We start from the raw sequence: 14717 nt of genomic DNA, 5'->3' as shown, positions 1-14717 counted from the left end.
TGTGCATGGTTTTTGACTGCGTGGAGTCTATGAGGTCAAGGGAAATCCCCCGAACCGGATGTTATTGTCAATAAATGAAAACGCAACCTGATGCATGCTTCAATTTTGGAAGGTAAAGTAATCCGTTTTTAATATTCATGTTATATTTTTGTTGGCAACCGATCTCTTTGTAGCTGTCAGACAGTAGTAAGTAGTAGTATAATGCACTTTAAAGTTGGATAGGCTAGTACACACATGCATGATAAGCTTTTACTCCATGATGTCATGATTTTCTGTATTAACATACATGCACGTACACACAATCATGCAATACTACACATAGTTTGTTTGTTGTTTGTTTTAAATGATCTTCCCGTAGGAACTCGACAACGACCCATAATTGGAGAGGGTTAATGGCTCACACTACCCCCATCCCCGGTCTACTCTACGCCAAGCTGGTCCGACCAAGGAGGCCAATTTCGACAAACTTTTACATCTTTCAGGAAATGCCATGCCATGCCATTTCACAAGACTTGTATCGTATTTTCATGTGACATAGCTTGATAGAACTTTCCAGTAGCTGATTGAAAATGTTCGAAAATTAGTTCAGAAAAATATTGTGCACTACTACTGAGTCACGTTATGAAATCCATACACATTTGTGACCATCCATCTCAAACCGCTCGTAAAGTCGGCAAATTGTATTTCGAGTTACAGTGCGAAATGTTGTATTCATATTTACCTAATGTTTGTCCTACATGTTTCTCATTTTAGTGTCAGTCAAACGCCAATCTGTAATCATATTGTTGAAGAGGATAATAAGCTTATACTTAAATGTATAGAGTTAGTAAATAGCTCTAGTGTTTGTTTGCTTTGGCCAAATCCTGTTCAAGTGGTGGGTTAACTAACAATCAACAATGAGAGGACATTCCTGAACCTCGTTGAATTGGGGATGATTTGAAGTGACCGCCAATTATGACAATTTGATATATTATACCAGCGATGTGGAAAAAGAAAAATAATGTTGAACCAAAATAATGTACCCTCCAAGGAGCAATGATATATATTTTCTAAACACGGAAGAAAACAAAATTGACCAGCGGCCGACTTTACAAGCGTTTCGACGTGGACGGTCACATTTGTCTTGGTGGAGAAATTGACCAATTTAATTTTTTCCCTCCAATTTTTGTTTTGTTTATTATAAAAAATACCCCAAAACAGGCCCAGAGACATCCTTTAAGCTTATTTTGACTGAGTTTGAGTGGAAAAAGATGTTTTGAGACATGTGCTTTTTTTTTCCTTTTTATATTGACATGGCAGAACATCAGTTTAATTGCCAGACAAAATATTAACAAGCAAGCTAACACAAACAAACATCAAGAAACATTTTTTTTATCACTTGTTTGTGTTCTCACATTCTTTCAGAATCATATTGAACAGATTTGCTAGTGACTGTTCACCATCATGGCATTATCAGAGTCTTCCAGTGCGGAACCAATGGATGTCAATTCTCACCAGCCTTTTCCATGGCCTAACTCACCACAGGAGCCAGAGGGCTGGAAAGCTGAGCAGTTAGCAGCTGAAGCCATGGCTTCTGACCTGTCTAAGTGGATTGTCTTTGATCCTTCTGAATGTGGTGCAGATGAGATAGATAAATTCTTGCAAATAAATTCTCCCTCTGTGATTCAAAGGTATGCGGCTATTTTTTGTGTTTTCAAACATACCGTAACTTAAAGCCACGATTTTTCCGTGTTACAAAATTTAAATTCCGTGTTACAAATTGGACTATTCCGTGATTTTCCGTTTTACATTATAAAGCACTGAAAAGTGAATACACACATGTTTTTAAAAGTGTAATTTGTCTTATATAATTATATGTACCTTTTAACTATAGTCTCCCCTCAACATCCCCATCAAAATTAAGCATCATCAATTGTCTTGTGTGTACTTTGGATAGCTTTATCGGCCAGAATCTTGCATCGTAGGCCTAGAATAAATGCTAGAATGGATCGTTTAATGGTTGATTACTGCTAAATTATCACTTTTCTTTGTTTTCTTTTGCAAATCAACACAAAAGTTAGACATTTTACACAGTTTTTCACTATTTTGTGGCATTTTCAAATTTCCGTGAGCAAACCCCGAATTCTGTGAATTTTTCTGTTTTTCCGTATCATGGAGAAATCGTGGCTTTACCGTAACTTGTGTGATAGGTGTTCAATTATCATTTATTGACTTGATCCTTGATGCGTATTGTATCCTCCTCCGTTGGATTCACCATTACTCACTTTTTTGTCCAATTATAGGTTTCCTGTATGCAGGAAAATTTGCACAATTTTATTAATGGATTGTTGCCGAATATTATTAATTATCTGTCTTCTCTTTCAAAATTAAAAACAGAGAAAATGTGTCACAAAATGATAACACAATAGGTATATTTATAAACAAAGATAAAAGCCCAACATTTCAAAAGACAACTTTTCTTTTCAATGAATAAAATCAGACACCTGCTTTCAAGGGTTTCTACTACATGTAGTTGTATATATTGACAGCAGGTCTCTAATTTTATTCCTTGAAAAAGGAAAGTTTTGTCTTTTGATACCTTCTGTGTTATTCCACTATTGAATGTTGTGTCACATTTGACATATTTTTAATCTTATCCATTGCTAGTGTGACACTGTTGTATCCTTTTGGATCCATCCTTTTGTTCCCTGCTGGTCAGTTGGAACAGATTTTCCCTATTTTTATATCATCTTTCAAAACAATTTTAGTTACAATTTATAACCCAATCATAAGATTTGTCATTTACATTTACACAGTTATTGAATTTCAATCAATTTCAGGTCTGATGGCATTGGTTGGATCAGTGTCTTAGGTCCACAGTTTATGGAAGAACGACCTTGGCAGGTCGAAGATGAAGACAAAGAAGGACTGCAGCAAGCTTGGGAAGACATGCAAAACTCAGGCCGACCTATAACCTTTGAAACTGTCCTTGACCTTGCCAGAGCACATAAGTGTTTATCCGGGAAATGGCTCTTTCATATGGACACAGGAATCAAGGTCGACCACGCATGGGCTAGTATCGCCAAGGCAGTCGTGTCTGGTGAGTGTGGAATGTCGGCCAAAGTTAGCCCCCATGAAGACGATGGAAGAGCAAGGCCACGTCATGTCATCTGTGTGTACAATTGGGACTTCACCGATGAGGACACCATCATTGAACTTGAGGCTGGAATCAGGAGAGCTGGAATCAAATGCCATATGACTTACAAACCAGATGCCTTTACATACATGGGGATCTACAGAAACAATAAATGGAGTCTGAGACCAGCAATATATGCCAGCGAGTATGACCTAAGTCATAGAAGGTCAAAGGTCACTGCAGTGTATGAAACCAAAAGATGAGGGCAAAGTTTGTTGTTTTAAATGCAGTTACAGGCGATGGAAGTTTGTTTTGACAAAACTTTGCATTCAAAAATTGAATGAACAGTTGAGACAAGTACCTATTTTCGGTCACTTTATAGAATTTATGTTCCTGTAGCAAGAACTATTTTTTACTGGTTTGAAACTTCAAATTTAGCAACAGTATAATTATGGTAACCTACATTGTAGAATTGTATTTTATGCATTTTTAGTCTTGATGACTCTTAATTTGGGCCCAATACATGTATGTATGTTATTATCGAATAGTCAGATGTTTCAAAGTATTGGATAATGCTTGAGAACTGTGGACTGTTTTCAATTTTTTAATAGTTGTTAAAAGAAAGACTTTATTTTGGAATACAGTATACTGAAATGTTTTTTTAAATCATACGTCACATACATCTGGGTATATTTGGTACCAAACTCACCAAAATTGAGCTCATTTAGAAGTTACTTTAGATTATACTTAAGGGTGATCGTAACCCTGGAATTATGGAAACTTTTGAGCCATAGGCCTAACTGCTAAATTGTTGGTCTAAAGTATTATAGCATACATGTACAGTGTCAAAGACTTGGCAAATCTATCTGTGAGGTCAAATTTTAGCAAAATGCTCAGTTTTGGAGATAATAAAAGAAAAAAAAAATTACCCAATCTGTTTCTAGAAACGTAAAAAGACAAGTAAAAAAACACTTTTTATTAATTTTTAAAAACTAGATATAAATATCTAGGACCTTTTTTATTTTTATTTTTAAAATTTTGATCAACTTTTGAATTTGTTAGCAAAATTTAGTATTTTTGACCATTTTTGATGAAAATATTTTTGGGATTTTCTCCAAAACTGAGTATTTTTGCCCAAATTTGACCTCACAGATGGATTCATCAAGTCTATGCCATTCTTAATATGTATACTTCATATACCGTACTTTAGACCAACAATGAGACCCAAAAGTGTCCATAATTCCAGGGTTATAAGACCACCCTTAAGGGATCTGGAATGAGTGTTTTGACAGTATTTTTTGTGGGACATAAGAGCACATCAGACATATCGAATTGCATTCTGAATACGAAGAATGTCTTTCTGAATTTTCATTTTTGAAATTCACGATATAATACAAATTTTATGACAAATTATTAAAATTTGATATTTTTCACATTTTGATATATAACAGTCCTCGATACATTTTATAAATCTAATGATATATTCTTAAATTGTATGTAGCTGGGAGGAAAAGCCGATGATCAATTGAATATTTTGCCTTTTCTTATTGAAGATTTGGATTTTTTTTCCCAAAAAGACCTAATTTTTTTTGGTGTTTTGGGGGAAAATCCATATCTTCAATAGAAAGGTCAAAATTTTCAATTGATCGTCGGCTTTCATCCCACCTACATACACTTTAAGTATAAATCATCAGATTTATAAATTTTACTTCGAGTACTGTTAAATATCAAAAATATCAATTTTTAATCATTTGCCATAAAATGTGTATTACATTGTGAATTTCAAAAAATCTAAATTATTTGATATCAGTAGGACATTCTTCGTATTCAGAATGCAATTCGATATGTCTGATGTGCTCTAATGTCCCACAATAAATACTGTCCAAACGTTCATATCCCACCCCTTAAAGCAGTATATAAAATAGAGCTAATATAAAAGCTGATAAGAATCAGGGTGTTTCGATATGTTAGTGCTGGTACATTCTTCAAAGGTTTCATGGTATCAATACATTGCATTTCAAAGTGTATAGCAAAGATGGATCTTGTGTAGTGCAAGTTGAAGAAAAAAGTAGTATCTTAGCCGACCAAATAAATGTTCTGTTGGCCTGACCGACCCAGACTTTGCATTAATATTTTAGCTGTACCGCATGAACAGATTTGTCCGATTTTATTCAGATTTTTAAACTTTCTGTGATTTTTTTAAGGTCATTAGCCTCTTCCAGAAAAAATAATTGAAAAAAAAGAAAATCTGTCTACCTGGAGAACAGGTTTTATGTGGGTTGCCTTTATCTATCAAGTTTTAAGACTTCAAAATACCATGTAAACTTTTACATGGATTGGTATTATACATTTTCAGACACCCTGTAGTGGTAGACTTTCTTGAAATCTGTTTTAAATGAACATGCCAGACCTAGAAGTCTAATTGCCATGGGCTTTGAGACATAACAATTTCTTTGTTTAGCCTAAACTACAGTATCATATGATACCAAGCTTGCGTAAAAACAAATCAGAATGATCAAGAAATTAAAGACTGAATGAAATTTGGTGCAATTTTACAGGTTGCAAATTCAAACAACTTACATATATACATGTATGATCTTTTTTTACAATGTTCATTTTTCAAAACCAAAGTACTAGTAGTTAAATTTAACTAACTTGACATTTTTGAATGTCATGGTCAACATTCCTCAGAGTGTTGAACTTTGACCCAACATCTTTCCTGACGAATTTCAGCCTGTAGCTTTCTTCCTTAAATCGAGATAGATTCCATTATTCTTCGCGATCTAGTATCAAAGATATTTTTGGCCAATTTTTGGTGGTCACTTTTTGACCATATTTAATGGGCCATATAAGTGTCCCCATGCCACTGAAGGGGAGTGTTATTGTTGTAAATAACATTGAGGTGCAAAGAAAATCTTATTTTCCCGTGCATTTGGACATATTGTAATAGTAAATGTAGAAGTATTTTTATTTGAAATTCTTTATCTTTATATTTTGTAGCATGTTGATGAAGTATTTCCTCCCAATTTCAAAAATATACAGAGGAATTTTTTTTTTTAATTAAAGAAAATATCCTGTATTGCCAAATCCTTTGTTGAACTTGCCTGGCAATACAAGTCCATAAATAATGGCCCAAAACATGCAGTTTTAGGGAGTTTTATATGCAGGACAATCAAGCCCAGAAACTTGTACAAAGTCTATTTTCGGCAAACACGTTTTGTATTCCTTTAGGGGTCCAACTAAAAGGATTAGTATTAGGCTATATTTCATTTGGCAAAACAGGGATATATTTCTTTAATCTTAAAAATAAGTGCTGTATTTTTTGAGAATGGGAGGGGGATGGTACTGCAAGCAATCGGCAAAAAACTTGTATGGTCAAACTGGCCAAATTAGACCATTATTTTGTATATTGATCATTCACTTATATTGTGCTGAATTTTCTGAAATAAACATTGTGAAAATGTTATCTGAAAACTTATCTGAAAACTGTTGCATCATGAGAAACAAATGTCCATGGAAGAGTTCTAATAATATTCCTGATGTTGTGTACATGTTGTATGCAGTTTTCATAAATTTATACAGCAAATCAATTAATATTATTGCATATTTGCATATGAATTGCCATGATTTGATTTTGTTTGTTATATCTATTTAGCTTCCTCAAGAGAGTGATGTCAATGCATGCTCCAGTGCTAGTAGTATTAAGGTTATCAACTATTTTAAACTGTTGCGATTTGGTAGTTCACAGCATCTTGCGAATGGTAGTGAGCTTTGGCAAAAATTTCATTGATCATTTCATAGCAAGTGTGTAGAAGAATTCAAAATTTCAAATATCACAGATATACTTTTGTAGGTCCTTAAGTTCTGTCATAAAGAGGGCTGAAACAACAACAGTTTTGTAAAATGCACATAACTCATTCACAACAATAAATCAAGCAAATTTTCAAAGTATATGATTTGTAGAATGAACTCTTGCAAAACATCAAAGTGTTATTTTTCAATAATATATTGATTTAGATAATGAAAATATTTTTTTTGGCTGCTTCAACCAACAATACCTTGTCTACCCTTAAATTGTGTGCATTGACTCAAAGAACTGGCATGTTTCCAGGCACTATCAAAGGCGGTATACCTGAACACGCTGTTGACAAAGTAACTCCAACAATGTATTGACATCACTCTCTCAAGGAAGCTAAATGGACTTGTCATTTGAGCTTGTAATTCGACAGAATGCTTTTTTGCCGATTTAAGGGTGGTCTTTAACCCTGGAATTATGGAAACTTTTGGTCTAAATTGTTGGTCTAAAGTATATAAAAGTATACATATTTAGAATGGAAATGACTTGATGAATCCATCTGTGAGGTCAAATTTGCTCAAAAATGCTCAGTTTTGGAGAAAATTCCCCCAAATGGGTTTTTTGTTCCAAATTTGTTGCAGTCACTGTAACAAAAAATTTCTTGAGTACAACATTTTTTTCTATTAATTCTTAAAAACTACATAATCTAGGAGCTGTTTTTTATTTTTTTGAATTTGGGATTTTTTTCCAAAAAGTGACCATTTTTGCCCAAATTGGACCTCATTGAAGTCAATTTATTTCTAAATATTATACTTTCATATACTTTAGTTAAATGTGGGTGTGAGGTGAACATTTTGTTCCCATTCCATTCAAATGTGTACTGTGTGCTAACCCTACAGCAAATGTGTTTTAAGGGAATTATGAAGATTTGCCTAAAATGTGGCAATTGTTACCCAAAAGAGAGGAATTTTATTGATTTTGTTCTGACCGAGTCTATTTTTAGGGAAAGTGTCCCCAATTCCTCTGTAGCATAGAAGCATAGAGTGTCCACATTAATTCTGACTTATCTATGTTAAAATTTGATTTATAGGCTTTTTAAAAAAGTACATAGAAAGATATGAATTGTAGATGTGGTGCTCATCTAAATGATTTTGGTTTATCTGAGGAAAGAAATGATGTAACTGATATATGTAAATAAACATTTTATAACTTGATGATATACAACATTTTGATATGGTTTTTGCTTTATTTTGTAGTCACATGTAGCTAAAAAGTTTTTATATTGATGGTAGTAAATCTGATCATTTTATTGCATTGAAAGTACATCTTAGATTACATTTACAGTTCCACAAAGTGCATTTTCTGTCCAACTATATAAGTTATGTTCTCCAAGGGCAGACAATAATCATCAGACACACCAAATTGCTTTCTGAATACGAGGAATGTCCTGATGATATCAAATAAGTTTGATTTTTTTTTTAATTTGTGTTATAATATTTGTAAATTTTATGGCAAATTATTACAAATTATTGTAAATCAATTTAATACTAAAATGATGCTCTGAAAGTGATTTGTGCTTGCCCTTAAATATTGAGACAAATAAAGCTGACACACAGTAATGGTATGGTTTCTATATAAAGATGACCCTAAGGCTTGATGTCATTTGGTAGGGATGTCACAACTTTTGATATATTATTGGCCTTGACTCAAGAACTGCAAAACCTATAAATGCAATTATTGGCTTTTTTGACTCATTTCATATAACTTCTATATGATCAATGTATTAAGAAGTGCAATGCAGTATACGCCTCCATACGAGTCTATTGAATCTTGGTCCCTTTGCCAATAAATCCCTTTCCTTTTTCCAGATTTTTTTAGTTTTTTAGACATTTATATACTGCTCCAAGAAAGTATCCTTACACTTGGAAAAATAATCACAATTTCAAAACTGAACCATATTGGGGTAACTTTAATTGATGCATTATCTACTCCGGCACATTTTGACACCCCATTGAATCCAAAGTTACAAGCATTTGATTAGGCGAAGGTCCAGTTTTAAAAGTGACACACTGGCCTATTCAAAACTCCACGGACTAGACATCTGGTTTGAGAGTGGTATAAAATGGCTAATTTGTGTGTGCCTTTAATTTAAAACAAACGGCACAAAAGAAAACTGAAACAAAAGAGCTGACAAATAAAATGCAAGTTATGAAAAGTACAGAGAAGTAAAAACTGAAATAAATACTGCTTCAAATAAGGCTTCATTGAAGAAATTATGTAGTCTCTTTGTTGCGCTTGTTGGATCTTTTTGCACCCTGTATGCCAATTTGTTACTTTTAAAACTGGACCTTCGTCTATTCAATTGCTTGTAACTTCAATTCAATGTGGTGTCATGTGCAGGATTAGATAGTGCATCTATTACAAAAACAAATTTACCCCAATATGGTTCAGGTTTGAAATTGTGATTATTTTTCCAAGTGTAAGGATACTTTCTTGTCGCAGTATATTTTAAAACATAGGCTCCTGGGTATAGGCCTCCAGACCCATCTACACTTATAACACCCCCCCCCCACCCCTACACACACATAGGGCCTACTCACCCCCACACACACCATATCCACACCAATATCAGATCGAGTGACACGTTGTCAAATCTATTGTATGTGAAAACCCTGGTTAGGGAAAGAGTGCCTATAAATTGCTCTCAACATTGGCATTACACAACATTCCTGCCCACACATATAATAAAGCAAATACATCTACACTAAATCGCCCCACCGTACACGCACTCACCCCGGCCACTCACCCCCCAACATCCCACACCCAGTCACCCCTCCTCACATAACGTAAAATTAAACGATGTGTCTTATTCATTTTGTATCAAAACCCTGGTAAGGGAAAGAGCGCCTTGCTATCACAAATTAATTGTATTTCAAACCACATTCCTGTACACGTACACTAGCAACATTAGGTCAAAGAATATGTTGTCAAATTCATTTCATATGAACTATCAAATTTTGGGCTCCACAGAAATTTTTTGGCCAATATTTAAATGACAAAAATCCTGAATTGCCCACGATGATTTCGAATAAATTACCAACCGAGAAGTTGACGTATGTCTTTTTTATGTATATAACGTATATAATTATATAAATTGCCAAACAACCTCTACATTTTGTAACGTCAATCATACTATAAGAAGAAGTCTATTTTCTTTACGAAATTATAAATTAATTAGTTTTTGAACAATTTCAAGTCAGATTGAAAAAAAAAAGCATTTCAATATAAACATTAAAATGAAACATTGCCTTTGTGAGGGACTTCATCGACACTCGACAGGTCACAAGATCACTTATTATTATTATAAAAACACGTTTCATAATCATTTTGTTATCATAATTGTTTCCATTTTCTTTCCATTCATTTACATTTCATTCAAGAATATATTCTGCATGCAAGTGTCTGTGTTGATCTACAGGTCAACACTTGGTTATAATGATCAATAACTTCATTAAATAAATGTGACCCGTTTTCACAAAGCCATTTTCCACATTGCATTTTTTTAAAATCTTTTGATGTATTATGACCTTTAGTCTAGAGATTGATGATAGCCTGAAATGACACTGAATTCTACGAAGACCCAGAGGGGGACATGGTAAAAAATAATATTATTACGGACATACGTAATAATATCACGTACGTACGTAATAAAGTATCACGTACGTACGTAATAATAGAATGTACGGTTTTGTTGATGAAAAGAGAGACGGAAATGAACAGAGCCTGCTAAAGGTACAGGGATTAGAGTAGTTCTGGGTCTTTTCATTCCTTTTTAGGGTGGGGTGGGGGTTGGGGTAAAGGTATGCATATCGGCTACCTTTATACAAAATGCCTCAGACGACAGAGACAAAAAAACATGTCTTTTGGTGTTGTCTTTTTTGATTTTCACACCTTTCGTTAAACCTTTTGGAAAACACCTTGCTATCTACTGATAGTGGACAAATAAAAAACATAAATCGGTTTGTTATACGAGTCGTACTGACTCAAGGCCAAAATCACCTTTTACCCGAACTCACACGAATGCACAACATAAATACACTGTTTGATTAAGCTAACAAAATCTAATTGAACGTTAAATATGATTAGTACATATAACAACAATTGCATATACAATAAAATCACACAATCACAGTTGTATTCTATCAGTACTTAACCAGCGGTCTTCTTGTTGGTGATCCTAGAGTTCTTGCAATGTTCTGGACGACTGATGTATCCTTATTCACTTGTCCTGCGAAAATCAGCGAAGTCCATTGTACACTTGCGTTTATAAATATCCTTCTGTATGAAATCCTCACACGAAAATGATGCTGCTTTCTCCAATCACTTATCTTAGCTTATCTTCTTGCGCTGCTTTCTCCAAAAATATATCTCCTTGCGCTGCTTTCTCCAAATATTTATCTCCTTGCGCTACTTTCTCCAAAAATGGTGTTTCTTTCACCAATCACTCTTTCTCCAGGGAACAGGCTTCTTTCACTGCTCCGCTGTATTTGATAGATGTGTGGTTTTCAGAAACCCAGCAAACTCCAGCAATTCGACAGAAGAACTTTAATCCTTCGATGAGGAAGAGCACATTTGTGTACTCGAAATCTTCTTCGTTGCTGTATTAAAAATAGCTCAATTATTGGCTATGTAAACTGGTTAAAATGTACTTCTTTTTTGAAGCACGAAGACCATCACACACATGTGGAGTTTTACAATCTCCCATGACATTCTGTAATCAGCAAACTCAAGCTCTCACATTTTTATACTCCCATCTATTATTATCTAAACTTTATCTATCTAAACTTTTATTTTAACTTTGCCTAATCCCCAATATGAGTTAATAAAATATTTAAATCAGATAATATAAAATTTATATGGAAAGGTACTGACAAGGAAATCAAATATCCAAGATTATGGTCAAGGAGGTGTGAGAATGGTTGATGTCCAGTCATATACATAAATAAAAAATAAATAATCTAGATCCATAGAATCATTCAAAATACTGAGACAGAATGGGTAAATCTTAAAGACAGCAGGCAGCCCAGTACTAAAAATAGCTTTACATGTTAAAGGCTAGTGTTATACGGTATGACGAACACATGATATGAGGCCTGTAACAAAACATATAAATGAATTTTAAGTTCCAATGTCTCTTCCAACCAGGCTATTCAATTTGGCAACATAAATAATGACAAAAAAGTTACTCACAAGGAAATAAAAATAGTCAGTAGACTAGTAAATAAAGAAAGACATGAAGTAAGTAGCCTTCCTCATCTTCTCTGGTAATATTTACCAAAACCATGTTCAATTGACCATTATGAATAGTGTGTACAGGAGGATTTCAATTGAATTGTGCAAATACATGCAATTACAAAGTATTTCATTTTAAGCACGAATAGTTACAAAATATGCCTCTTTTATGTTGGCTTAATGTTAGCAACTATTTTAAACTGTTGCGATTTGGTAGTTCACAGCATGCCGTTTTGTGCGAATGGTAGTGAGCTTTGGCTAAAATTGCATTGATCATTTCATAGCGAGTGTGTAGAAGAATTCAAATATCCCAGATATAGTTTTGTAGGTCCTGTGGTTCTCGAGTTATGTCGTAAAGAGGGCTGAAACAACAACACTTTTGTAAAACGTACATAACTCATTAACAACAATAAATCAAGCAACTGGGGATAATACCCTCATTCACATCCTTGATCTTCAACTAGCACACTAAGAGATTATCACATTCACACCATCATTCACACTCTTGTTCGTCAACTACCACATTAAGAGATTATAATACACTCATTCACATCTTAGATCTTCAGCTACCACACTATAGAGATTATAATATACTAATTCATATCCTTGTTCTTCAGCTACAACACTAAGAAATTATATATAATACGCTCATTCACATCCCTGATCTACAGCTTACACATTATAGAGGTTATAATACACTCATCCACATAATTGATCTTCAGCTACCATACTAAGAGTCAGCTACCATACTATAATACCCTCGGCCCACCTCATTCACATCCTTGATTTTCAGTTACCACACTAGGAGATTATAAAACCCTCATTCACATCCTTGATCTTCAGCTACCACACTAAGAGATTATAATACACTCATTCACATCCTTGATCGTCAGCTACCACACTATAGAGATTATAATACACTAATTCACATCCTTGATCTTCAACTACCACACTAAGAGATTATAATTGACATCCTTGATCTTCAAATACCACACTCATTCACATCCTTGGTCCTCAGCAACCACACGAAGAAATTATAATACCCTCATTCAAATTCTTGATCCTCAGCTCCAATACTAAGAGATTATAATACCCTTATTCACATCCGTGATCTTCAACTACCACACTAAGAGATTATAATACCCTCATTCACATCCTTGATCTTTAACTACCACACTATGATATTGTAATACCCCCATTCATGTCCTTGATCTTCAAATACCACACTATAGAGATTGTAATACATCCACTCGCACCCTTGATTTTCAACTACCACGCTAAGAGAATATAATGCTCCCATTCACATCCTTGATCTTCAACTACCACACTAAGAGATTATACTTTGAATCACATCCTTGATCTTCAACTACCACACTATAGAGATTATAATACACCCACTCGCACCCTTGATTTTCAACTACCACGCTAAAGATTATAATGCTCCCATTCACATCCTTGATCTTCAACTACCACACTAAGAGATTATATTACTTTGAATCACATCCTTTATCTTCAACTGCCACACTAAGGGACTATACTACCCTCATTTACATCCTTGATCGTCAGCTACAACACTATAGAGTGTATAATACTCTCATTCACATAATTGATCTTCAACCACCATACTAAGATATTATAATACCTTCAATTAAATCCTTGATCTTCAACGACCACACTAAGAGATTATAATACTTTGAATCACATCCTTGATCTTCAACTACCACACTAAGAGATTATAATACCCTCATTCACATCCTTGATCTTCAGCTACCACACTATAGAGATTATAATACACCCACTCGCACCCTTGATTTTCAACTACCACGCTAAGAGATTATAATGCTCCCATTCACATCCTTGATCTTCAACTACCACACTAAGAGATTATAATACACTCATTCACATCCTTGATTTTCAGCTACCATACTAACAGATAATACCCTCATTCATATCCTTGACCTTCAAATACCACACTAAGATATACGATACCCTCATTCACACCAGTGATCTTCAACTACCTCACTAAGAGATTATAATACCCTCATTCACATCCTTGATTCTCAGCTTCCACATTTAAAGATTATAATACCCTCATTTACATCCTTGATCTTTAGCTACCACACTAAGAGATTATAAATACTCTGAATCACATCCTTGATCTTCAACTACCACGCTAAGAGATTAAAATACCCTTATGCATATTTTTGATCTTCAGCTACTAACTAACAGATTGCAATACCCTCATTCATATCCTTTATCTTCAAATACCACACTAAGATATACGATACCCTCATTCCCACCATTGCTTTTCAACTACCACACTAAAAGATTATAATGCCCTCATTCACATCCTTGATCTTCAGCTACCACACTAAAGAATTATAATACCCTTATTCATCCTTGATCTTCACCACACTAAGAGAATATATTACTATAGAGATTATATTAATATACTTATTTACATCCTTGATCTTCAGCTACCTCTCCAAGAGATTATAATTGCAGTCATTCACA

General features: G+C 34.2%; 1 protein-coding gene across 2 annotated transcripts; it reads left to right on the top strand.

Moving 5' to 3' along the window:
- Positions 1 to 21: 21 nt before the first annotated feature.
- LOC140153109 (UPF0696 protein C11orf68 homolog) lies at positions 22 to 4485 on the top strand. 2 transcript variants are annotated; one of them, XM_072175740.1, is made up of 3 exons: positions 22 to 112; positions 1405 to 1670; positions 2820 to 4485. In XM_072175740.1, the coding sequence occupies exons 2-3, from the start codon at positions 1444 to 1446 to the stop codon at positions 3376 to 3378; spliced, it is 786 nt and encodes a 261-aa protein (XP_072031841.1). In that variant the 5' UTR covers positions 22 to 112; positions 1405 to 1443; the 3' UTR covers positions 3379 to 4485. The 2 variants fall into 2 exon arrangements, with proteins under 2 accessions (XP_072031841.1, XP_072031842.1); XM_072175741.1 differs by having other exon boundaries at positions 98 to 186.
- Positions 4486 to 14717: the final 10232 nt, after the last annotated feature.

This window comes from Amphiura filiformis, chromosome 5 (assembly GCF_039555335.1).
Source record: "Amphiura filiformis chromosome 5, Afil_fr2py, whole genome shotgun sequence".
NCBI lineage: Eukaryota > Metazoa > Echinodermata > Ophiuroidea > Amphilepidida > Amphiuridae > Amphiura > Amphiura filiformis.
This window is presented reverse-complemented; position numbering and strand designations above follow the sequence as displayed.

What these genes read in the sequence shown, in the direction of transcription:
- LOC140153109 (XM_072175740.1), top strand. Translation starts at nt 1,444, where the DNA reads ATGGCATTATCAGAGTCTTCCAGTGCGGAACCAATGGATGTCAATTCT. An exon ending in TCTCCCTCTGTGATTCAAAG is followed by an intron (nt 1,671 to 2,819) that starts GTATGCGGCTAT and finishes AATCAATTTCAG; the next exon opens with GTCTGATGGCATTGGTTGGA.